Genomic DNA, 26,899 nt, shown 5'->3' with positions numbered 1-26,899 from the left:
TATACGTCAAAATACGAGATACTTCTGCGTCTATGTAATAAAACAATATAATTTTATGACAGCTTACTATAGAGTTACTACTCCCTAATATAACGAAAGTTTGAAAAGCTTATTTTAAATTTATTTGTAAGTACCTATTTAATAAAAAAAAATGATTTTGATATGAAATTTAAATTGCAAAACTTATGAAAGTGGCTAATGGATAAGAGTGCATTGAAGGTTTTCTTGAATTATTAATTTTTTTCTGTAAGTTTTTCTTTGAAAATGTAAATTACATTATATTACAGTTCATTTAATAATTTCTGGTATAATGTAAGGAAAACTAAATTAATAGGTATAAAATGTACTGTACATTTAACCTGTGCAGGACAAGTAAATGATTGTTGATACTGATGATACTCATGTAAATCACGTAAGCATTTATTCAATTAGAGGAAGCTGTCAAAAGAAAGCTTTTCAAAGCTTCTAAGATCATTCACACACACGCCCCAAACTTCCACTAAATCCGCGAACTGTAAACAGGAAGTCAAAAGCTCTCACCAACATAATTTTAAACTTACCAAAGCTTCTCAACAATGTGAGCCAGTACACAAGAACCGAAGAAGCTTCGAAACTTAGCTCCAAATATCCCGTATCAGTGACGTTTTTGGAAGTTTTCAAAAGCTGTGCTTTGTCAACTTTATTTGCGAAGTACATGCGCAGTGAGCGAGCTTGAGCTTTCGTAGTCCGTTCAGTTGCCCGCCGGTTCGCTCACTCTACTGTCGTGCTAAAGCGCGCGACAGACCGTGTTATCCTTAAACATACGGCCGAGTGTTAATGTAAGCATAGAATTAGAGTAGCATGTCGATGTGTATAGAGAACTAAGACTAATTTCCCTTCAGTAGGTGTGCTGTTTTTTTTCCGAGGGTAAGTAACTATTAGTTGTGATTCCTAAGATTTTCAATGCATGGTTAGAAGTTAGTACTTCGCCTTAAGTGTGAATAGGCTGATAAGATGTCAAACTTAGTTTTAATTGATTAATGTTAGTTATAGAGTTGAATAGGGGAATTTTGTTGTGTTATTTAAGGTTTGTTGTTTTAGGAGATGGCAAAAACTTGTCTGTTGTTGTTGTTAACTTAGAATGTTATTTATTTAGGTGTTTTTAAGATGTTAGTTGTTATGCATTGTTTTATAAATAAGTTAACATACGAAATTTTTATTTTTAAAGAGTTACACTTAATAATAAGTCTACTACTTCTTAATTACGGTTTAAATAATTGTATTTAAACAACCCGAAGGATTCTTTCCACTTAAGTAACTATTATCCAAATTAACAAAATAGATTAGTAAAATTATAAAAGTTTTGTAACGTCCGTGACGTCACGAGGCGGCCATTGCAAGTAACCTTTACCTGGTTATCGTGACGTCAGAAGATATTAACAATCCTTTACACGCATATCATGTCGTATCCAATCATTTTAATACGAATTACAATGAAATTTGTATTACATTATAATTAAAATGATATCGAGAGCGATCAATTAGAGCTATCAATCATTTAGATAGGTAGGTACTAACTACTAATCATTAATGGTTTATGACTATGTCGTTAGAGTTCCGATTACTATTCATAAAACATTGAAGGAAACACTACATCTACACCTGTAAATTATCTTGAAGATAATGATTCGATTTGTTATTATTTGGTTTTACCACAGAATAATAATAAGTACTGTTTTACGTAAAGCTTACAAAACTTATGCAGGCCGCTACCAACCGGGTAACATGGAAAGCGTTGGGGGAGGGGAGGCCTATGTTCAGCAGTGGACGTCCTATGGCTGAGATGATGATAATGATGATAGCTTACAATTCGATCGCTCACACGACAACATCAAAAAGTTGTCATTACTTTAACTATGTGTAATTATTACCCGATTGCGCTAGAAGGAGGGTTATGTTTTTTAGTTCAAATATTTAAGCGAGTATCAACAACAGTGTAGTACGCGGCAAACTACCCATTTTATTACGCACTGACGATTTAGAACATAAAGAATTCCCGTAATTGTCATATTATTTCATTACGTACATAAACAATTCATAAAAATTATAGCAAGGACTTTTTGGCGCGGCAATTAATTAAAATTTTATGCAAACACTAATTGTAACATTGCGTGAAAGGCTTATTATACATGTAAATAATGATTCTAGTCTACCGTTTTATTCACTTCAAATATTTATCTAAATAGAAAACTTTGTAGAGGTTTGTAAGCAAAGAGTATCAATGTAACCCTAAAAATATGCTTCCATCGTCAGTCTGTCACCAGACCTTATAGCTCCTGGATAGCGAAATAGTAAACCTAGTGTTTTGTTGAAAGTTTATTGAAATCCTCCATGACCTGTTATAAAATAGAGAGTCGTGCTCCTGCAGTGAAGAACAAAAAACTAAAGATGATGACGATTAACAAAAAAAATGCTTTTCAACGTCTAATAAACGCTGGAACTGTATATCACACTATTTATTGTTAGACGAAAATGTGAGTGTATGTTTGTTTCTTCTTCAAGTCTAAACGGCTGGAGCGATTTTAATAAAATTTGGTATGGAGTTAGCTGACACCCTGGATTAACATAAAGGCTAAGTTTTACCGCAGGGCGCAACTAGTTTATTCATTAAAGCTGACTGAAACTGGGTAAAATTTGGCTTGGGAAAGAACCTTCCCTAAACTTATAGTTGTACTAAGAAACAAGTCTCAAAACTTGAGAACCCTTTTTAACCCTTAAGGCTTGGACCTGTAATTAGTTTAATTCAAATATTAGACCTCACAGACCCGTTGCTTTAGGAAAATCCAGTTTTAAGTGCCAATAAGTAACGCGGAATTATTAAGTTATGAAAATTTATTAGCATCTTGAAGTTCTGCAAAAAGTTCTTAATCACAAAAACTTTTAAATAAATTGGTGGTGTTCATACACCAAATTGGTGAAAAAAGTAACAGATAAAACATGTCACATCGAAAAAATTAGGTAGGTATTATACTTGTTTGTGACACTAAAACTAACGAAAAATCGGGACTAAAACTAAATAATATAGAATTTGCTGTAGGGTTTTGATTAACGGTTAAGTTTTTTACCAATTTCTGTTATAGGTACGAGTACATCTTTAATACAATGCGTAAATATACAGGGTGTTTGGCGCATCGTGTGCCAAAATGATTTGGTGGATAGAATGGGTCATTTCCTATATTTTCAGCCCCCATAACACGTTCCATGCCTGGCGGCTACTTTTATATTATTTTTTTTTAGTAATTTCACCAAAATACCCAAATCGCATCATTTAATTTCGATTTTGAAAAAAACTACTAGGCGTAGCCTCAAAGTAAATATTTTGTTTTGACGTGCATTGATGTAGGGTTGCATCAAATCTAAATTTACTGGCAAATATCATCTAGTTTTTTTTTAATTCAGCTTTGAAGTTTTCCGAAAAGTTGAAAATGGACTGAACATTTAAGTTTACATGGCTATAAAAAAATTAATAAAAGAGATAGCGATCTTCGGATTTTATCAAAACTTCTCTAGTCTATCCCCATTTAAACGGTATACTAATCTTGTTTAAATAATAACAATAACTTCACAAATTCCTTAAATTAGTGCATTGACTCTACTCGGACTGATTTGCGAAATTTGTGTTTATAGCCCCTTTTGTGTGAATAGCACGTTATTAAACACCTAACAGGTAAAAAATATTTATCTTATGCAATGTAAAAACCTTTTCCCTTTCGTTTTTAATGTGGATTTCTTGAAATTAAAGACGAAAATAATTATTTTGATCGTTTATTAATTATTACAAATTTTGTTCAAAATGTCCGCCTCGGCAACGTACACTCACGACATCTTCTTCTAATTTCGACTGTTGTCGTATGCAGCCACATTTCTCTTTTTATTACTACTAAGGCGTTTTCTATTCGTTGTTGTAGTTCTTCTATTGTTTGAATCCGTTACGTACACCAGTTCTTTAGCTCGTCCCCAGACGTAAAAATCTAACGGAATTAGGTCTGGGGAACGTGCAGGCCACTGTAAAGGGCCATCTCTTCCAATCCACGAGTAGAAAACGCCTTTGTAGTAATAAAAAGAGAAATGTGGCTGCATACGACAACAGTCAAAATTAGAAGAAGATGTCGTGAGTGTATACCTACGTTGCCGAGGCGGACATTTTGAACAAAATTTGTAATAATTAATAAACGATCAAAATAATTATTTTCGTCTTTAATTTCAAGAAATCCACATTGAAAAACGAAAGGGAAAAGGTTTTTACATTGCATAAGATAAGTAATTTTTACCTGTTAGGTGTTTAACGTGCTATTCACACAAAAAGAGGCTATAAACACAAATTTCGCAAATCAGTCCGAGTAGAAATTTAAGGAATTTGTGAAGTTATTGTTGTTATTTAAACAAGATTAGTGTACCGTTTAAATGGGGATAGACTAGAGAAGTTTTTATAAAATCCGAAGATCGCTATCTCTTTTATTTATTTTTTTATAGCCATGTAAACTTAAATGTTCAGTCCATTTTTAACTTTTCGGAAAACTTCAAAGCTGAATTTAAAAAAAACTAGATGATATTTGTCAGTAAATTAAGATTTGATGCAACCCTACATCAATGCACGTCAAAACAAAATATTTACTTTGAGGCTACGCCTAGTAGTTTTTTTTTAAATCGAAATTAAATGATGCGATTTGGGTATTTTGGTGAAATTACTAAAAAAATTAATATAAAAGTAGCCGCCTGGCATGGAACGTGTTATGGGGGCTGAAAATATAGGAAATGACCCATTCTATCCACCAAATCATTTTGGCACACGATGCGCCAAACACCCTGTATTTTGAATTTAAATATGATCAGTTCTGTCCTTAAAAGCCTATTAAATGTACGCCTGAGGCATGTCTCCAATGGTAGGTACCTACTTACACACCGCACATCTGAAGAGACCACGCTTGTACGGAATGTGCGTACATTTCGCAATTAAATTAGGCGAATACGCAATGTAATTTAGCTACGAATGACATTCCAATCGGGTAGGCTGTTACTTAATTTTATTTGAACAGGCTTCCCTGATCAAATGTTTACAATTTCCAAACGCCCACAGCACGTTTTTGCAAATTCATTTACCGCTCAAATCTGAAAATATCCGCTTCCGAAAATGATTTTTAACAAGGTTGGTAATCATTTTTAACCTTTCATTTTAACCTTTTAAACCTTTCATTTTAACTTTTTAAACTTTATAAATACAATTGAATCAATCGTAGGTTTATGGCATCAGTAGTGTGATATTGGTTTCATTACTCACTTATAAGTAGTAAAAACTTTTGACTGTGGGCTTTATTAATAAGTTACAGGTACAACGTCCCGGTACATCCCAGTTGTCCTATCCGTACAAAACACAAGTTAATTGCTGTTTCTTTGGTTACCTGATCCCTCAGTCAATTTGCCTTAACCCTCACGACCCTGGCAGTGTTGACTGAACTGCGTTCAAGTGTCGGCAAACACACGCATACTATGTATTGGATCTTCATTTGTTTTCGTACCCTTCCAAATTGAGGAAAGGTTTGCTTTTTGAAGGCACAGCAATAGCATATTTACTCAACGTTTGTAACCATGAAAATGAGCCTGAAAATCTACGAGTTATGTCCTACTACCACTGAAGCTCTCTACACTGTTATTATTTTGACGACTTTTACTAATTAGTTATTCGGAAAAGTTCTTGGGTGACTCGGACTGGAAGACGTAGCGTAGGCTAGCCCCTATTTAGTGAAAACAACAAGTCGTTAAAGAAGACATACGACGTACATAATCATGATTGAGATATGGAAATAAAAGGCATTTTAAAAAAGTAGAGCTTGGGCTAAGTTTACCGGAATACCTATCTGCTAAAGCTACGACTTCTAAGTGCTTAGATACACTTAAAAGTGAATAAAACATCACGTCTGCGTCACTAACGCATTTTATTCTCCATCCCGTGAGCTAATACATCCGTTCCAATCCAGGATCCATCCGGCTCTATCCATTTACCTCCATTTCAGTCCACGAATCGGGCGGCTATCGCTCTGGCCGGAAGTCGTACATACGGCCTTCTGGATCGGACCATACATTTGGATGTAAGCTCATTCGTATGCAAATGTAACATCAATACTGAAAAGCATTTCTATTAACGTTTTGAATGATAAATTGAAATTGAATTTTTCGTTTGGGTAAAAGAAAATTCGAAATATAAACAATGTATGTGGCATACGTTATTGAATATGAAATATAATGCACATCAAATATGATGTTTATTTGATAAATATACTGATCTGACAAGCACTTCTGAATTTATCGTCGATGAGTTTAAACATGTTCCTAATTCGTTTCGTTTCGTTTCAGCCAAATGTTAAAATGTTCCTAATAAATAATCTAAATAGATATTTGTTATGTTTATTTGTACGTTTACATACAAATAAAATATTTACGTTTTTATTACAGCTATAATACCTTGCCGGTATTTATATGGACACAAAAAACGTCTGTATCTCTCTTAATGATATACCTAGTTTTGAATGAGTAGGTACTGGGAAAAAGTTACTACATCTTTTCGTAAGAAGTAGTAATTTGGACAAATGTCATTTCAGTTTGTTCTGCAAGACTTGATATCTGGCCATTTCTACTTTTAGATGTGAGTAACATCTAGACATATCAAAATTAGTTTGTACCGAGACGTGACACATCAGTTAGATCTAGCTAGACAGATAGTTTTTGTGAGACTACTTATGACTGAGTTACACCACGAAACTTTAACCGTTACTTTAACCATAATTAGAATCGGTGTTTTTGTATGGAGTTTGAGAGATTTATAAAACTTTGTAAGAAAGTAAGGAGTTGATGACTGCGACTTTAACTAGAACAGAGATGAAATACACTTATGTTCAATCGCTATAAAATTGAGTAACCAGCTAGCTTGCAGCTGTGGCAATCTGGAAAACCGTATTTGTGACAAAAAGATATGATTTAGTTAGGTATTGTGTATCTTAATAGTGATCGTCTACAAGTAGATGAAAGTTGTGAGTATTTTGTAAAATATTAGTTAAGCTTTAATAGGGAACTAGGTAATAAAACAAAGCTCGTGAGAGAAAAAGGTATAAATTTTATTAAAACTAAGCAAGAAGTAGCTCCATAAAAGTAATCGGCAATATTTTCTACTTAGTAAAAATGGCAAAAGCCAGACCTTTATAAATTCATTGTACGAGTATCTCTGACGACCTTTTTAAACTTGAGTTTATTTTACAGTCTAACAAAGTTATACTAACTACGAATTGTAATTAAAGCATTCTATCACAAGCTTCACTATGACAGAAATGAAAAAATATTGCTTTAAAAATATATGTTTCAAGACGAGCAAGATTAATTAAGAGCGCTTCGAGAGAGCGAAAACTTAATAATAATATAATTTTAATTGAATCAGGAGAAAGCTTACAATTACATAGTTTATTTTAAGGTTAATTAAAAGGGTGTTAACGTCACTCACTCCACAAAAATGTAAATTACGATATAAAAATTAAAATTACAGCGAATCTAACTTAGATTCGCTGTACATGCCAAATTTCAAGCGTCTAACTTAAGCGGTTTAGATTTTTCATACAAAAAGATTTTCCCGCTATTTCCTGTTCCCGTGGGAATTCCTAAGTATACTATAACCTGCCCAGGAGTATGAAGAATAATGGTAGCAAGTTTCGTTAAAATCCGTCGAGTAGTTTTTGTTTCTATAAGGAACATACAGACGGACGGACAGACAGACAGACAGACAGACAAAAAATTTACTGATTTCATTTTTGGCATCAGTATCGATCACTAATCACCCCCTGATAGTTATTTTGAAAATATATTTCATGTACAGAATTGACCTCTCTACAGATTTATTATAAGTATAGATTTAATAATGAGTGTATTATCTATGATACTACTAGTAACGCAAATTTCCACTAAAATCATTATAAAAAAAGCGTCTCATTGAGTTAAAATCTATATAATAATTTGTAACTAAACTCACGATTCATTTAGCATATCTTAAATGAGCGGTTCGTTATAAATACTTATTTATAATTTCAATTGATGTTTAGATTAATTTTGTATTGAAATAAATTCGTGTTAACCCATTTAGACCGATAATTATTTTTGTGAATAAAAATTGATTTTTCAGCAAGAACTTACAAAGGGAAGCATAAAAAACATGAAAAAAATATTTAAAAAAATAATCCACAAAAAGGGGGCCGTGGGGAGCCCGTACCATATAGGGTACAGTAGGTCTATATGCATGCAAAATATACTAGTTGTTCAAAGGAGGTTTTAATTTTTTTTTGTATGATTTAAAATTAAAATAAAATTACATAGTCACCATTATCACACTTGGCATACTTTGTAAGACGTTTTCTGTAGCACTAACCACATTTGGTTCTTTTTTCCTACCTTCTCCGAAGTTAGTGAGGATAGCTGAAGAAGACCTGGCTTCTTATGACTTCTCATGTTTATTACTATCAATAACCGCATTTAACAATACGACGACGGAAATTTAGAAAATCCATCAAAGAAAACTTTGAGGGTTATTATTTACATTGACACTATCTTTATCGCCTAAATCTTCGTCAGTCTGATCATTATTAGTGGCCATCTGACAAGAAGCAGTAGAAAAATACCAAGATTGCTTTATGTTTGCTAAAATTATCAATTTTTTCACGAGTTGTGGCAATATAGTGAAGCATCAATAGCCTAAACAAAGAACAATAATAAAAATATAATTATATTTTCTTGCATGATTTGCTTATGCATAGACCTACTGTACCTTATACGGTACACCTATTTTAGACTAGAAAAAATGGCATCAAAATAATTTCAATAATATTTTTTTTATAGTCATGATATCTATTATACTCTATTTTTGAAATAAAATTGATAATTAATATAATTTACCCTAAATAATAAGAAATATGCCTTCTTGAATACAATGTAAATATTTTTTTTGTTTTCTGTTGAGGAATTTCAAAAATATATCCGAAACCACTTGGTAAAACGTATTTTTAAATATTTTTATGTAAAATAATCACTTTAAGCTTACTGTCACATTAATTTTTACAAAATAACAACAGTTAGGTACTTTAAAATATTTTCAAAAAGATACCGTACCCTATGTGGTACGGTAGGTCTAAATGGGTTAATAGCTTCCCAGAAATGACGAAAATACTTAATTAAACATAGAAATCAGACTTATCGCTATCAGATTCATTACAAACAGAAATTAGCATTAACTCAGAACATTTTATCCATATTCAGAAAATTAGGAAATAACAAAAACCACGCAAATGGAAACACAACCATTTTCACGGGTTGACGTGTCATTTCTCATATCTTGATGGGTTGTAGGGCAGAAATAAATAAATGTAGCGTGTGGGCTTCTTTATATCTTCATTAGGTCGGGCTTAGACCCTTTTTCATTGTACCTATTTAACCTGTACCGAATTTATCTCTAGGCATTCGAGATTTATGATTTTCCGTTCAAGCTTTTCTGGCTTTGGTGATTCTTACTTCATCACCTTTATCAATAGGTATTATAACAGGTAATTTGAACATGAGTCAGAACCTGAAAATTGTGACTGAGTTTCTTGCGCTGCTTCTTCTCAGCACTGGCCCATTTATTGTCCCGAAGCAGTGGTAGGGTTAATACTGGGAAGTGGAAAAGAAAAGTGCTTTCTAAAAGTCTATTTGCAAAAATAAATGAGTTTTTTTTAAGGTTTGATTTGGCCAATCGTGTGCTCCCAAGAATAAAATCTGGAAATCGAACCTAAGATCTCGAATTTCAACTTTCTACTTACTAGTTAAGACCTTATTCACTTTACAATAGATACGAGTAGTCCACGATTTTTGAATGGTTTTAAAAATACAAACGAATTTCAAATAAAATATTAACAATTGGCAACCAAGTTCCAGTCATCAATCAACGTTTGATTTTGCTACAAATCTGCCTGAAAATATTGGCAAAATATTATTTTGAATATTTCACAAAACCTGGTGGGTTTCGTTATTTGTGAACTGAGGTATAACACAGTATGACTTATTAATATGTATCAGTGATACTTTGATTATTTAGTTTCGTTTTACAGTTTTATAGGGACTTTAATATTATTTATATTTTTATCATCATCATCATTTTTGTACGAACTACTGATGAAATGATGACTCGTTAATTAATGAGGTAAATTTTGGATTAATTTTAGAGATGTTCTTTTCCGAAAAAAATACAAAATACTGCGTAGATCAAATAATACATATCTAAGTTATTTTAACAGCTATTTTTGCAGACATCTTGAATCAGTAATCCGTTCTTTACTGCTTAGAAATATCCAAGAGACAATAGAAGAAAGCCGCAACTGGAAAAAAAGATAACCAGATTAGTGGAATGGCCTCCATTCTTTCAGTTTGATAAACCGCAGACGGCTGGAAATTACTCGACCTAATGCCTACAATGACATATCATATAAATAGACACGTTATGCGCCTACATTATTGTATTTTAAAATGGCGCAAGTAGTCCTATTTTATGACAGCTATTCATTTTGACATTTTGCACAGAAAAGGAGAATGGGGTAGAGTGAACCTCACAGATATAGAGAACCTAAATTGTATTTTCGAATGAACTATCAAACTAATATTTAAACAAAAGCAAGACAAAACGTAACTTATTATTTTCCCTTAAATCAACTTGAGTCTTATGCCTTTTTTGTCTTTTATAATGAGTTTTCAAATCCGGATTATTTTTATGTGCAAAATTTATGAGGTTGTACCCTGAGATTAAAAGTGGAATATTCTCTTTTGCAATTTGGCTACGGAACCCTAAAAAGACATTAAAATTCGATTATTTATACAAATTGCAATCTTTTTGGGATCGGGAAGTAGCATTTCTGACTGTAGGCTTTGAAATATAATCCTCGATAGGAAAACATAGTCCGCCCATATTTTTCAGATTAACCACAGTTTTGATTTAGCAGACTGTAAACTTATACAGGTACATCAAATTTGTTTGGGACTAGAAGCGTATTGTAAAAATGTCCAAGGATAAATAATAATAATAAATAATTATTATTATTCGTTTCTGCTATAATTTTGTTCCTCGAGTAAGTCTTTTTCGTTTGATCATAAATCATTATAATCATACAGTAATAATAGCCATAGCATTGATTTTATCGATTTCGGATGAATACGTGTCAACACAGGAATACATAATTATAATAATATTCTTTTCTAGAGAAAAACAATTCCGTGAGTTAAATGCAGAGTTCTTAAGTGATAGATATTCGCCCCAACTTCCCCTGGCAGTGGTCTCTAGATTTTAGCTCACATGTCAAATTCAACCGTCAACCCTTGTCAAATTGAATAAAAATTAAAATTTAATTTTTTACTAATTAAACTGTATTTACGAATGAAATGACACATTTTTCTGGTTCATAATAGTGGCAGTGTAATTTGTACATCAACTAAAAACACACGAAGGCATATTATCAATCAATCAGGAAGGCAATCGGGAAGTGCATTCGTGGCTGTTCGCGGCAACCGATCATGTCCGACTGAATGCAAGAGGTCCAATTGTATCTCTTTTGCATTGCCATTCTTGAGCGGGTATAACGTATCTATACTATAAAAACATCTTAGAATGCCTAACGTCTATTTTTGGAAAGAATGTTTGTAAGAAGGGTTGGAGATACTTATCCTTTAGTGTAGATATTTTCTTCTACAGGGTTTTGTAATGTGTAGGATTTTGTTAACGAAATAAAAATCATCTTAAGTGATTTTTTCTAGACTTTTTTTGTGTTGAGTATTGCAGATTATAACTAAGGCTTACCTACATAATAATTATAAAGTTGGGTGACAGTAAGTTATAGCACAGAATAATACTAATAAGTACCTACTAACTACGTACAGAAGTTTTACTTCGCGAAGGTATTTAAAAAAATGTATGCTCAATGTCATAATTGTAATAATATGGTATAATTTAGCCTGTCTCAAGAGTCAAGCACCATTTTGTTGACAAATGTCAGTGATCGGCACTGCGCCGAAGCTATAGGGCTGACTTCGGTAAAATGATGTGACGTGAGGTGCCAAACTGCGGAAAATGGCGGAGGAAATACATGATTTATATAGCATGAATTATCATGAATAATATTAACTACTTATTTACCTCTCAGTGTCTTGAGGCAACTTAAAAAAGTACATTCTGTGTATTTATTATTATTTAGGCAGTTAAATACTGCACAGTATTTAGTAGGTACACCATTTTCTTTATTTTCTTCCATCATACACAAGAATACGCGTGCGTGAGTCGATGTTCGCTCGTATGTGAGGCCTTGTCGAATAATATCCTGTAGGTGGGCCAGCGTGCGTGTTTTGTTTTCGATGTAAACTCGCGGAGATGAACACTTGAACAGGCCTGGTTGTAGTTGCGCAATTTTGTCATAAAACACTTTTTCTTCAAGACATAAGGTGAAGGAAATAGTAAATCCCTAACCCACATTAGTACATACAACATTAACCTGATGGCCCTGATGCTGTTATTTCTTATATCGAAATGTTGTAAATTAATCAGATATCTTTTTAAGTATACTTTTTGGATTTCACAGAAACACACTCTGTCTTTGTACTCTACGAATGAATAGGTAATTCTCATAACTATTGATCTTTGGTATTGATCTCACAAGTAATTTTCAAGCTATTTACAGAAGCAATTAAGCAATTAGGGCAATTTTCGTCTGATCCTTTAGTTTATAGTGCCTAATTGGTATATTCTGGTAATTTGAAATATACATAGTACCTACCAATGTATTTATTTTATTACATTACCTAAAGTGCCACATTTACAGATGTGGTAATAAAGAAAGAGTTAGTCTTTTTCAGACATTGCCAAAGAACAGGTGTCCTGAAAATTCGAATGATCTTTGCTTGAGTGGTTTCAATTATTGTGAATTTTAAAAGTGCCTTTGGTTATTCAATTAAAATTACGTTCACGATTGGGATAGAAAATCTATGTACTTTGTTCTTCTTAAAGAAAGTAACAATTTTCAACAAGAAGGCCCATTTTTCAGGCTTAAATGTGTAGATCTGCTCTATATTTAAAATGCGCGAAATTCATTTTTAGATTCAAGTAAATATCCATTTGCAAAATATAAAGCTTTGAAGTGCTTGTTTTTACTAAGAGTCCAGTTTCAAACATAATGTATTCATTTTGTAAATAGTCGAGTACTCCGTGAACCAGAAATTATATAATTTAAAATTCGTACTTAAAATGTAATTACCTTTCAACTTTCGTAAATTAAGAGCTTTTAATTAAAAGTTCAGGGTATGAAAATAACACGATATAATGGAACGACCACAATGCAAATTATTTCTAGTCTGTGAGTATGCATTAACTCAGTAATGGACCTTAATGCATCATATTATGATGCGCTGTGTTCTAAATATATTCTGGTGTTGAAAAACTGGGTTTTACTAGAGGAGAGTTCGTTCGTTCGTTTTTTTCATACAAATGTGTCCACTGCTGGACAAAGGTCTCCCTCAAGGATTTCCACAACGATTTGCGCTGCCCGCATCCAGGTACTTCCCGCTACCTTCACCAGATCGTCCGTCCACCTAGTGGACTCAACTGAAGAGTATGTTGCGCAAAATAAAAACAAATATGTAGAGATAGGAGACGTAACCTTACGCGTTGAATGCAATTCAGAAAACAACTATGTATCCGATTTGTTATACGAACTTGTCATGACATGGAGAAACTTCCGTGCTTTCTGGCGATTTGACCACACCTATTATGGCAGATAAATATTAATTAATATGTAATAATATAAATCACGTATGTTTACGTATAATTTTTATCTCATGATATTTTCATACCTATCTGTCTCTTCGTTATATTTTGACTAAATTTGTTACGCCTTCCAAGATAGTTATTTCCCACGGGACTACTCGCAACCTGTACAGCTAGGTAGAGTTTCATGGCGATCACAAAGGAACAAAGTCAGCAAGAGTTTTAGTTTGAGTAGTGAAGGAGTGTCACAATTTCATATAATTTTGTCTGTAGTAGGTACTGATCTATTGGCCAGTAAGCTCGTGTGGTATTCATCTGTACAATTCAATCACAATTACACAATACAATTAAATACAATTACAATTTAAGCTAACTGCGTACCTCACTGGAATGTGACTCCCGCATTTGCCCCGTTCCGTACCAGAGTGTCAATGTGAAGTCACGGCTGCCAGGTGCGCAGTTAACTCGACCAGGTTGTATCATACCTTTAAAAAAGAGAACGAAGAGTTAACGAAAGGTAAATGATACCTAACATTTATCTTAAAGGCTCTGGTGACCAAATCTTCCTTAACAAATATGATTTAGTTTGCAAGTGGATGAGAAAAACCCATTTTTTCTGGATTATCTTAATCAAAAATATTTCAGGCCTCCTGTCACATAAAAAAAGGCACGCTGCAGTATGCACGAAATAAGTACTTTAAAATATTCTTAGAGAGTGTACAAGACACTTTCCTATAAAAATAAGCCCGGCCTTGCAAACTGCTCTAGCGTTATTTCTTCCGGCATAAGTAGAGATTTGTATGAACTTCCTTCGGCGAGATCTCTCAGGGATTTTAAGCACCTTTTTACTGAAAAGATGGGTTATTTTTAGTAAAAACAAAAGCTGACCAATATTGTTGGATTGACGAAAAGATTTAAATAACTAAAGACATAATTTTATCTACCTGTAGGCGAATTTTTGAATTTGGAAGTCTAGTGCCCGTTTTCACCATAAATCCCTAATTTTTAAGTGACCCCTTTGAAAACAAAATTCTTGTTACGTGTTACCATAGAGGTCACTTAAAAATTAGGGATTGATGGTGAAAACTGGCATAGGTGTACCTACCTTATATTTAATCAAGATGTTTCATTAAGAAAAAAATACAGCCTTTGGTTGGACTACTTTATATTAATCCCCTGAAATTCTCTCCCTTGAAACATTAACTTCACTTGTAATACACATTAACATCACAAATAATAATAGTTTTTATGTAAAAACTATTATTGTAACAAAAGAAGGTCTGCATAGAAAGCAATTTAAGCTTTCAGAATATAAACTTGCATAAAGCGTTACCGCATTTTGTATCAAACACAAACTGAAAACTTTCGTGTCAAAGCACGTTTATTATGCAAATGGTTTTCATTTAGCGGTCCATATTTTCAGTGAACTTTGAAAGTTCTGTGGGACGGGCTTAGCATCAACTAGACAATAACCTTTATCTATCTATAGTATAGATAGACGACAGCGCATCGAGCTATACAGGGTGACTTTGCAATCAGTGACCAAATTTTTAGGAGCGACTCAGAATCAGTATCTTAATCGATTTACGTAAAAAAAATTTTTTTTTCATATTTAATTATTTTTATCCGCTGCGCGCGGTTTCAAAATTGGGACACTTGGACAATTTTCTTCGTTCATAGAAAAATACATATACACACTACAAAGTTAACTGCAAAGCTTAATAGACAGACATAATGGTGCGCGAAAATAAGCCTTAACCTTTAAAACTTAAGATATGGGCAGTATGGGGCACCCGTGAATTAGATTTTATGAAAAATACCACGATTAAAAATAAACAAGATAAAGTTGTAATTGTTAAATTGTTCTATAGAGCTTATTAAAAAAGGATACTGATTACGAAATCACCCTGTATATTGTGGTATCTTATGTAGTTGTGAGAGGAGCTATTTTGCAACAACAATGGGTAATCTGATATGCTGTTGACTATAACTCGTGTGTTGATTATTTTTATTACTTCATTGAATATCAAAGAAAGAAGTTGTACTACAGACAGCCAATATCGCCCATTTGCATAGGATGAGAGCTTTCTCAAAAGCAACATATTACATTATATGTTTTCTATTGCGTTATTAATTTTAAGACGAACTAATGATTCAACCACACCAACGCGTGCAGATTTCCATCGCCGGCACGATCATAGGATAATGACAGGTCGCGCCAACTGTCATGGGTCGCGCGACCTGTCATTGGCCTATGGTCGGTGTGGTTGAAGCTTTACTAAAATAATTCTTAATTTGAATGGCAAAAGACAATCCAGACGTCTAAAGGTCAAATGATAGGCTAGAAATAACGTAACCTCGTTTTACTTAGGTCGTTGTCTTTGTGAAGCGTTATGAGAACGTTATGCGTCCGATATTGAGCGTTATCAAAGATGAAATTAAACCCTTATGTCGACGGCTTAACGATCGCTCATATTGGATAACAGGCGACACGTGTACCTTGATGTAATAATAATAATAATAACCTGACCACCGGTAGTTTGGGCCTTGCTCCGCTGCCAGTGGGTTAACTATTTTTAAGATTTTTGTTTTTATAATGTATTTTTATTATTTGATAATTACATTGTAAAAAGAAAAAATTAAAAATAAGAAAGAAAAATTAATAAAGGAGATAATAATAATAATAATAATAAATACACTTTATTGCACACCAAAGATAAGAACAGAAAGAAAAGGAACACACAAGGTACAACTAGGCGGTCAACAATGTATGTATCGGTACAACTATGTATTGCATAAGAAGAAAAAGGAGGTTACGATACAGGATCTCTGATAAACGGGCTCGTTCATAATATGACGGACTCATTGTAGATTAAAATAGAGGTCATGTCAAATAAAATCATGTCAGTTAAAATTATCTGTAGTGATCTCCACAAGATCATAAATCATTATTAGCATTTCAGCCATAGAACGTTCATTGCTGAACATATTAAGTAGGATTCCCCCAATGATTTCCACATCGCCCGGTTGGAAGCGGCCAGGTCACAAGATCTGAAAATGAAAATGAAAATATTTATTGCCAGAATCAAATAATACAATAACTAAAAGACATACCTCCAAACTAGGCATTGCCTGTCCTGTGGAGGAAAGAATAAATATTTTCTTGTTGAATTGGTATAGCTAAGCAGAAGGTCTGATGATGATGATCTGAATTTTATGATCTCTAAGGCTTGGTTGCACCATCTTACTTTAACTTTGACAAACGTCAAAACTCTGTCATACTCCATTTAAAAAGCACCGGTTATCGTCATAGTTACCGTTAAAGTTAGGTGGTGCAACTCAGCCTAAGAGTGTCAGACTCCTCCTATCCTTCTCTCTAACTTACCAGAAGCAAATAGAGGATTTCGCCCACATTTTCTGAGACGGGTTAATTTAAAGTTAAATCTAATTATGTTAATCACGCCAATGTGGTTTCGTGCGAAGGTCAACTTTTCACAATGCGGAAATGTTGCATTTTTAGATCCAATCTTTGTAATGGTTGGCGAAAACGTAATATGAAAGTACTGACTTTGTACAGTTGACAACCCATCAGATTACCTAGTACTATACAATATTGTCGTTGCAATTTTGCACCTATTCCAACGAACTTAATGTGCTGTCGTTTATACGTTTCGGAATAGCAGAATTCCAGTATTACTTTCCAGTTAATTAAGACCTATCATTTTTATCAATCCGGTAAAGGTGTTTAAGTCAGTGGTAATGGAGCTTTATAATATCCCAGATTCTTGGTTAGCAAATATGCTATCGAATAATTGGAAGAAAATAAGAACTGCCAATCTATATTTTGAGTCAGAACATTAAAATATAATGTCTGAAATTTGTCTTTTCGGGAACACTAGTGAAGGGATCAGGAAATATCATGTGCGTAATTAATGGTTACTAACAACAGTGCATAATAAAAGCAGAGAGGCTACCAACTGTCAAATGAAATATTAAGTTATATTACTTATCGCATTCCTTCAGGAAACATTACAATTAGTACGAAAGATGTAATGAAATACGTGAGCCTTCCTACAGTCGCTGAAATGAAAGAACTTCTGAACTGTCATTGTTCTTTGACTGTACCATTGTCAGTGATGTCACGTCCCCTGCTGCCTTTGTATTCAGTAGATGAGTAACTTACCTGCAGCAGACGTGTTTTAGAGTTACAGCTAAATAAAAGTTACTTCTGTAAACAATACTGTGACTTTTACTGGTTTTCGTTATTACTTTTGATTCAAATCATCGTACTCATGTGAGCAGAGTTTAAATCAAGGTTTTAGCTGTCTGTCGTTTTAATAAACAGAGCGTAGCCGAAATACATTCATACTAATCTTTTTTGAGTTTGCGTATCCATAAAATGCAATGAGTTGCATACACACCGGTCTAGGGGGGCGGTGCTAGAAGGACATGACCTCCAAAAATTAGTTATTTTATTACACACCCTGTCATAGCATAAGTAGCATGCTAAATTAGCTGTGAGTATCAGAGTAAATGTTCTAAGTTATTTATGCCTGAGCATGAAAACGTTGTACTAATAATCCGACGAATAAACAAAGGTTTCCTCTTAATAATAATATTAGTATTAGATAGTGTTACTGTTCACACATAATTAAGGAACTAAAGCTACTTTCAAAGTCCCTTACCATAATACTTATCGAGCAAACTCCATAAGTTTCTAAGTGGATGCCAACAGTAGCGAAGCTCGGTTTGAGTGAGCTCAACCCTTTACGTGTCCAAAACAGAGTTTAGGCGGTTTGTTTGAATATTCCATTAATAGAACTCGGCAAAGCCCTAATGTACCTACTATTATACTATATGTGAGTACCTACTATTATACTATATGTGAGGACATACCACATCTAATGTAAGTTTAAGAAAGGGACTAACTAAGAACTAGAAGGTTAGGAAAATACCTAATTAGTTTGCTCTGTACGCATTAAAGAAAATCTAAAGCGAAAGATCACTGACTGAGAAGGGGGTAAAACGGGATCCACGCGCACGAAGTCGCGGTCGGCCGCTAGTTATTTATTTTAATCTAAATCTATGTGCAGTTTATGGCACAATATTTGATGACTAATGCAATTGTAGATAACATATATTTTATAAACTTCTTAATGGGTAGATAATTTTGTCAAAACGATCACTAATAACGACTGTTATTTAACCGACTTTTAAATGACGTAATGAAAACACTAATAGCAACTTGACCTTATGCAAATTTTATTTACTGCTAAAACCATTTATTAATACAATTTCAATTTTCATATTCAACCATTAAGGGTAAAGCCACAAAAGTTATAAATATAAAATGAAACTTTACCTTCGATAACATAGCGACCACCACTCCGACCGATAAAACCACAGACCTTTTAGAGCTTTGTTGTTTCGTCCCTTTACTGTAACTAGGTACTAACACTTGAAAAAGGATTATACATATTATTATTTAATGAGAAAGTTATTTGTTCAAAAATGTGGTTATTTGAAAGTGCTGTAAACGTGTAAATAAAAAAAAAGCGATTAAGGCTGAGTTGCACCACCTAACTTTGAGCGTAACTTTATCGATAACCGGTGTATTTTGTATGGAGTTTGACAGATTTTTGACGTTTGTCAAAGTTTTTCCAACATTTGTAATTCTTATTTGTCAACTTAGCGAGAGTTTATTAGTTTCTTGGGAAAAGTATATTAATTTATAACTTTAGGGTTCTTACTTTTTTCAATTAGTAAAACAATATTAATGTTTCAAAGTAGGCTAGAAATAAACCTATCTTCTATGTGAGTTGTAATAACTGGGACTAAGCCTAAGCCCCGACATTATGAGCCTCTACAAAAGTCTGACATTTCAATTACCAATTGTTATTTCTGAAGCATTGTAGGAAGAGCCTTGAAAGGTCAACATACTCCTTGTTAGAACAGATATAATTGGAATAGAATCCTGAAAAAATAAGTTTATGAAACGTGACACGAGCGATATCCAGTTTCAACTAGTTTCTGCCAGAATAATCCACCTAAGTCTATAATTGTTCCTGAAATGAATTTCTCGTCTCGTGAGGGCCGTTCTGACGAGATATACAAACGTTGAATACGAATTACTACAGAGCCCTTTATGAAAAAGATAAGATATGAATACGGAGAGCTGCAAAAGTGTTAAACTACATATTAGAAAACAAAGACTTCTACAGTGTCTGTCTGTTCGCGATAAACTGAAAGCTACCGAATGGATTTTCACTCGGCTCTTATAATAAATAGGTTTAAAAGGTCAAAAAGGAAAACATTTGTTTCCGTGACAGATATTGAGGCGAGCGAAGTAGATAATATAATACCAGTATAGTTCTACCATCTAACTATTATGTTAAAAAGACTAACAAAGAAAAATTACATAGGATTGAGGGCTTATAGAGACAAATGACTGAATTGTTATTTGCTAAGGTAATTAATCTAGGACTTTCGGCGACATTTTTTGCTATTTGCTTTTATTATATATTTTATTCCTTAAGTTAGTCTATTCCTCAGAAAATAAATTTAAACAGTTCAACTTTGCAATTCTCGTACCTTCCACGTTAATAGACTGTAAGTACTTACTTAATATTTTGTCTGAGTGCTTGGTAAATAAGGCAATACAAAAGGTTCCGACAAATACGAACTTATTGTCTCTCGCCAATACAAATAGCAGGCCACCTGACTAAACATTGCAAACACTTCAAAGCTAGTAAAAGACTAAAAGATACGTTCGAGGTCTTCCTTAACAACTAAGTCGCAAGTACGAGTAGAACAAGACTGCAAACGTTCATGCTTCTGGTAAAAGAGTAAAAACTTGTTTTATTTAACTTAATAAATATATTATGTCACTTAGTTGCGGTTAAAAGAAGCAGACAAAAATTGGTGCTGTAGTAACATCTGTTTTCAACCTATCTAGGTTGATAAATTGCATGAATTCAGAATTCAGTCAAACTATTGGAATGTCGTCTCAGAAAATTCATAATTTAATGCAGAATGATGATGTTTTACAGTTAAAATATCTGTTTTCTAAATGAAACAACCTATTCTACCCATGGGTCAATTAAACTGTTTCAAGTTTTTCGTTTGTTTCATGTATCTTTTTATTTAGGAATTGCGATATTTATTAACGAGTATTTATGGAACTTGACAGAGAACCTTTAGGCTGGGTTGCACCATCTTACTTTAGCTTTGACAGACGTCAAAAATCTGTCAAACTCCATACATAATGCACCGGTTATCGTCATAGTTAGCGTTAAAGTTAGGTGGTGCTACTTAGCCTTATTTGTTCGTTTTGAACTTACTCAACATCAAATAAATCGCACCTTCCGCGATGCGAACTTTATTAAACATTTTCTTCTGATGCAATCATGGTGCCTCAACAATATTGGTGTTATTTGGAAGCCCAATAAATAAACTTAAAGAAAAATACAATAATTTTTTTGTAAAAAATTAACAGGTACCTACCATAAATGTGACTTGAAAAAAGGCCTCACTTGGGCCCACCTCTGGGACCAAGTAGATCAATTTTTGTGGTTATAAAACCAAATAATGATCTCACGTGTCCTCTTTAACAGATGGATAGCGACTAATCCCAATTTAACAGTTTTATAGCTATAAAAGTTGGCTCAAGCGTAACTACCTATTTTTTGAAGAAGTGACTCTGGATTCTTATAGAGACACATTTTTGGGGTAAAAACCTTTCCTTTAATTAAATGAAGTTTAGAACTAGGCTTTTAAATGGTGACAATAATATTGGTGGGAAGAGTGGGGAATGTGGGGATGCATACGTTTGAAAAGTGCTTGTTGCGGGAGGTGCGATTTATTTGATGCCGAGTGTATTTATATCAATCAGAATATTCACAAAGGCAGTGTCAGTGCCACTAGACTATCGAATTTCTGAGCTAGACTATATCCAAACAAGCTGGTTAATATAAACATAGCTCAGTTGTCACAGAGGGAATATATTTTCCGCGGCCATGTTGCGACACGTAGAATACTGTCGGGGGATATCACCCGACATCACAAGCTGTCGCTTTTATCCCACTGTGAATTCTATAGTAATGCAAAAGGCAAAAACCAAATTAGTTTAGTCAATTGCAACACTGTTATTTGTATTTTGTAAATATTTGAGGAGTTTAAAGTTGGTTTAGTTCAAAAACACATCCTGGAGATTTGCCACGAATTTAAAATTGATGTTACCTTTTACCGTGCTTTCATTTGAAAACGTTCTTCTGAAATTGTAATAATAAGATTCGATATCGGGTCCCGACTGGGTACGGAACCCTGAAAAGGTACCTTTTTATTTTATCTAAAGTCTGTTTGACGTCAGAGAAATGTTTTAGGCTGACAAACTTATTGTTTTTTCCCTCTTTCAAAGGTAGAGCGAAAATGTTTATTAAAATAAACTTCATAATACAATAGCGTGCCCAAATGACGAGTTTCCCAGTAAAATTCTCGTTATTTCCACTCTTTTCATCTTTGAATGAATGGCGTATTGAAAAATCCTTATTTTTACTGGCGAACATTTTACAAAACGTTTAGAGTATCTACAGGTATTTTATAAATCTGAAGCGGGAAAATGTCAGAGCATTTTACGCAACGATTTTGCTTGTGATAAGAGAGACTTAAAAACCATTGATTTAGTAAGGATAATAAGGTACCTAGTACTATTCAAGTCCAAGAAACCTGTACATAAACATGAGTGTAATGCATGAACAACAAATGTTCGTGCAGAAATACACAGAGCGATCCGGCCACGAACCTGTGATCCAGCAGGATCTAGGTCAGGTAAATAAGGTTAGGAAATTGAGGCAACCTTCACACATTTACTGAACGTCATTCATCAAATGCCGACATTACCAAACTAGTCTAAGGAAATAGTAGGAACTCTTTATTTACCTACATACAGAAAAGGATGGCAAGTAATAAATATTTTTTAAATTGAAGTAGAGAAATAGACATTCTCTAAAGGACATGACTATGCTATGACCCTATAATAATAATCATTAGGCCATAATATGCTCACTATGGAGCACGATCCTCTCTAATTTACCAGAGAATTTGACCTAAACTCCTTACGCGGGCCAAATGCAACTTACAACTTATTTATTTACGCTGTTGCTACTAACCTTGGCCTTGTCCGGAAGTAGTGGTAGGGATAAATTAAAGTAATGCTTAATGATTTTTATCTATCTCTCTCTTTCGCAGGTATCGACAAATGGTTAGAGATGTTAAACCTGTCACCGTCGAGTTATCGAAACGTTGACGATGGCGCGCGTCCGGTGAACACTAAGAAGATATACTCGCGCCGGCCCTGGTATGCCCTGCCTATAGATCCGGCGCAGGTGTTGAGGAGTACTGAGGATAACCCTAGTAAGTGCCATCTTCATGGTGCCTTCAACATTTATTAGCTTTACCGTAAAGGTACAAGTCCAAGACGGACTGCAAACCGCAAACTGCAAGCCACGACGGTTTCTTTGACTTTTACTTTTTCACTGCGGTCGTCTGCAGCCCATCTTCAATTTATACCTTAATAGCCTGACATCTGCTTTAACACAAGAAAGAAGGCGATCCTACTTACATTGCAGGTCCAGAGACTGCCATACAGAAACTTTTCCAATAGCTGAGCTACAATAACACTCAATTGTAAAGAAGAACGGTCATCTGTGACCCAGGCCCGACAGAAACGAGACATACCTCATTTTTTTTTGTCATGTCTTAATTAGTTAAATTATATATTTTTAATATTCGAAATCTATGTATAACACCAAAATATTACCCTTTGTTTTTGTTCAGGCGTTATACAAAAACTAATACAAAATGCCTATTTTGCACCAAAATTGGTAAATGTATGTACCTAAATGTCTATTACAGCTGCTATGGAATGTATCTAAGGACCTGGAGATACAGCCGGATTATACAGGGTGGAAACGAGAAGTTACAAAATCCAAAAATTCGGTAACATTGAATTTTTGGATTTTGTAACTTCTCGTTTAAAAAGAAAAGCTTCCATAATCTGTAACCTATTATTAATACCATTTGAAAGAGCTCGTGAAGCACTTTCAGAATCAGTAACTAGTTTTTCGATATCTTGTATAGTTTAGAAATAATCGAGTGAGATCACTTATCGTTCCATATGTATAACCACCCTGTATAATCCGGCTATATCTCCAGGTTTTTGTATGGGGCGTGACCGTTCTTCTTTGAAACAGTTATGGTCTCTTATAATTGAGTGAATCGAGTTTTGAATTATAAGCAACACCTCCGATCAATTGAATTAAGTTTAATGAACATTTACGTACGAGTATTTAGTTAGTTACAAAAGTTAATGTAGTATACTGAAGTGTACCTTGTAGCTAGTTAGTTAGCTTTATTGAAAGAAAACAGACGTCATTTTGAAGAAATGCAAATTTTCATTATCGCTACATAGCATTACTTTAGTACAAAGGAACTAATGCATATTCCGTAAATATACCCAAGTAGTAACCCAAATAGGTATTATTGTAGTTATTTGGATATTATACCTGTACTAGGAATAGGTTCTACCAGTAGGTTCTAGGTGTAGTTTTTTGGATATTATACCTGTACTAGGAATAGATACCTTCTTTATTTACATTAATTAAAATTTGTATATTTTTATTACAACACATTTACACAATCGGCTTTACAAATAAAGGGTGTACGTTTGTTCTGAATTTGTTTCAAAAATCAAAAAAAAATCAAAAATCAAAAATATTTATTCAGTTTAGACCACAAGTGGCACTTATGAACGTCAATAGAAAATAATAAAAAAAGAAAAAGGTAGCCCTTATGGGGCACTTTACATGTCTCCTTATCTTTTGGGCCCTACCAGCGCTTCGAGACAAACATATGGCAAGTGCTGAGAAGAAACGCCGGAACAAACTCAGTCACCACTTATTGCCAGGAATTATCTAACGGTAAGAATAGTCAAATTTAAGTACATCAAATATGTGCAGACTGAACTGACCACGCATCCTTGTCATCAATATAGTCTCGAACCTTGTAGTACCCTTTGGACATAAGGGTATTTTTTATATGTATCTTAAATTTGTTTATTGGCAATTCGACAAGGTTGTGTGGTATTTTGTTAAATATGGTAATACATTTCCCCAAGAATGAATTACCTATCTTATGCAACCTAAATGATGGAACAGCAAGTTTATTCTTATGTCTCGTGTTAAATGAGTGGACGTCACTTTTCTTAGTAAATAAATGTATATGTTTACGGACATACATAATGTTATCAAATATGTATTGCGAAGCCACAGTCAATATATTGATTTCTTTAAAAACTTCTCTAAGCGAGTCACGTGGTTTAAGACCGTATATTGCCCGAACAGCTCTTTTCTGTAAAATGAAAATTGATTCTATGTCTGCTGCTGAGCCCCACAGTAAAAGACCATAAGACATAATACTATGAAAATAACTAAAATATACAAGCCTTGCTGTTTCAACATCAGTCAAGTTTCTGATCTTTCTCACCGCAAAGGCAGCTGAACTAAGTCTTCCCGCCAAGGCAGCAATATGGGGGCCCCATTGTAATTTACAGTCTAGGGTAATACCTAGAAAGACAGTAGAGTTTATCAGTTCAATGCGTTCATTATTTACTGTAATATTAGTATTAACTTGTTTGACATTAGGCATAGTGAATTTTAAACATTTGGTTTTTTTTGCGTTTAATAGCAAATTATTAGTTGTAAACCAGTCTAATACTTTGGAAAGAGCATTATTCACGTCGTCAAATATTTCCTGACGCCTGTCAGTTTTAAAAATTAAAGAAGTGTCATCAGCAAATAATACTATCTCACAAAGGTCCTTTGAATAAAAAGGTAGATCATTTATATAAATCAGAAAGAGCAATGGTCCCAGTATTGAGCCTTGGGGCACTCCCATTTTTAGGGGGGCGCCCGAAGAGTTAGTTCCGTGAATATTTACTTTTTGTAATCTGTCTGAGAGGTAAGAGTGTAATAGGCTTAAGGCCTTGCCTGATACGCCATAATGTTCTAGCTTAAATAACAGAGTTTGATGATCAACACAGTCAAACGCCTTCGATAAGTCACAAAATACACCAATAGCATCTTTTTTCTCCTGCCAAGCATCGAAAATGTGTTTGATAAGAGCAACCCCTGCATCGGTCGTACTTTTCCCTTTTGTGAACCCATATTGTTTTTCATGAAACAGTTTATTTAAGTTAAAATGAGACAGTAGTTGATTGAAAATAATTTTTTCAAATATTTTACTGAGCGCAGGTAGTATCGATATAGGTCTAAAGTTGGATGGGTCACTTTTGTCTCCTGCTTTAAATAATGGTATGATTTTACTATGTTTCATCAGGGTAGGGAACTGACCTTCGTTAATACATTCATTAAAGATATGAGCTAAATGGGGAGCTATAAGAGGAATGATGGGTTTTATTATGTCTGTTGATATGCCCCATATATCCTCTGTCTTTTTTATATTTAGTTCTTTGAAAGTTTTTATAATAACTATGGGGTCTATTTGTCTAAATTTTAATGGGCTATTGCAAACATCAACACAACCCTCGAGAAGAGACATTGCCTGATATGAACATGAATTAAGATTGCTTGTTGTTATGATTGGTACATTTGAGAAGTAACCTTCGAATGCGTTTGCTACCTTATCATTGCATTTAATATACTTATTATCAATTTTTAATGCGAATGTGTCATCCCGAGATATAATTCTACAAGTTTCTTTATTAATACAATTCCAAGTAGCTTTAATTTTGTTGCCAGAGTTTTTAATTTTGTCACGTATGTAAATAGATTTTGCCATAGTACAAACTTGTTTAAAAACTTTTGAGTATTTTTTTACATATTCTATAAAGTCCGGGTCGCTACTATAGGCTTTTCTACCATATAATTCAAACATTTTTTTCCTACTAATATAAATACCTACTGTAGCCCAGTCACTGAATTTAGTTTTATTGTTTTTAATAATAATTGTTTTCTTAGGAAAAATTTTATTGAACTC

General features: G+C 33.8%; 1 protein-coding gene across 3 annotated transcripts in view; it reads left to right on the top strand.

The window, feature by feature from the left end:
• Positions 1–744: 744 nt before the first annotated feature.
• The window catches only part of LOC135078846 (synaptotagmin-15-like), a 102,177-nt gene continuing 76,022 nt past the window's right edge, over positions 745–26,899 (top strand). For 2 of the 3 annotated variants that reach the window (XM_063973409.1, XM_063973407.1), the window contains exons 1-2: positions 745–906; positions 23,093–23,257. In XM_063973409.1, the coding sequence (XP_063829479.1) occupies positions 23,113–23,257 (145 nt within the window). In that variant the 5' untranslated portion in view covers positions 745–906; positions 23,093–23,112. The remainder of the gene's footprint in view (positions 907–23,092; positions 23,258–26,899) is intronic. The other variant, XM_063973408.1, reaches the window with a different exon arrangement.

The sequence above is a fragment of the Ostrinia nubilalis genome, chromosome 15 (genome assembly GCF_963855985.1).
Source record: "Ostrinia nubilalis chromosome 15, ilOstNubi1.1, whole genome shotgun sequence".
Classification (NCBI taxonomy): domain Eukaryota; kingdom Metazoa; phylum Arthropoda; class Insecta; order Lepidoptera; family Crambidae; genus Ostrinia; species Ostrinia nubilalis.
Note: the sequence above shows the minus strand (reverse complement) of the source record. Positions and strands in the feature narration are given on the sequence as shown.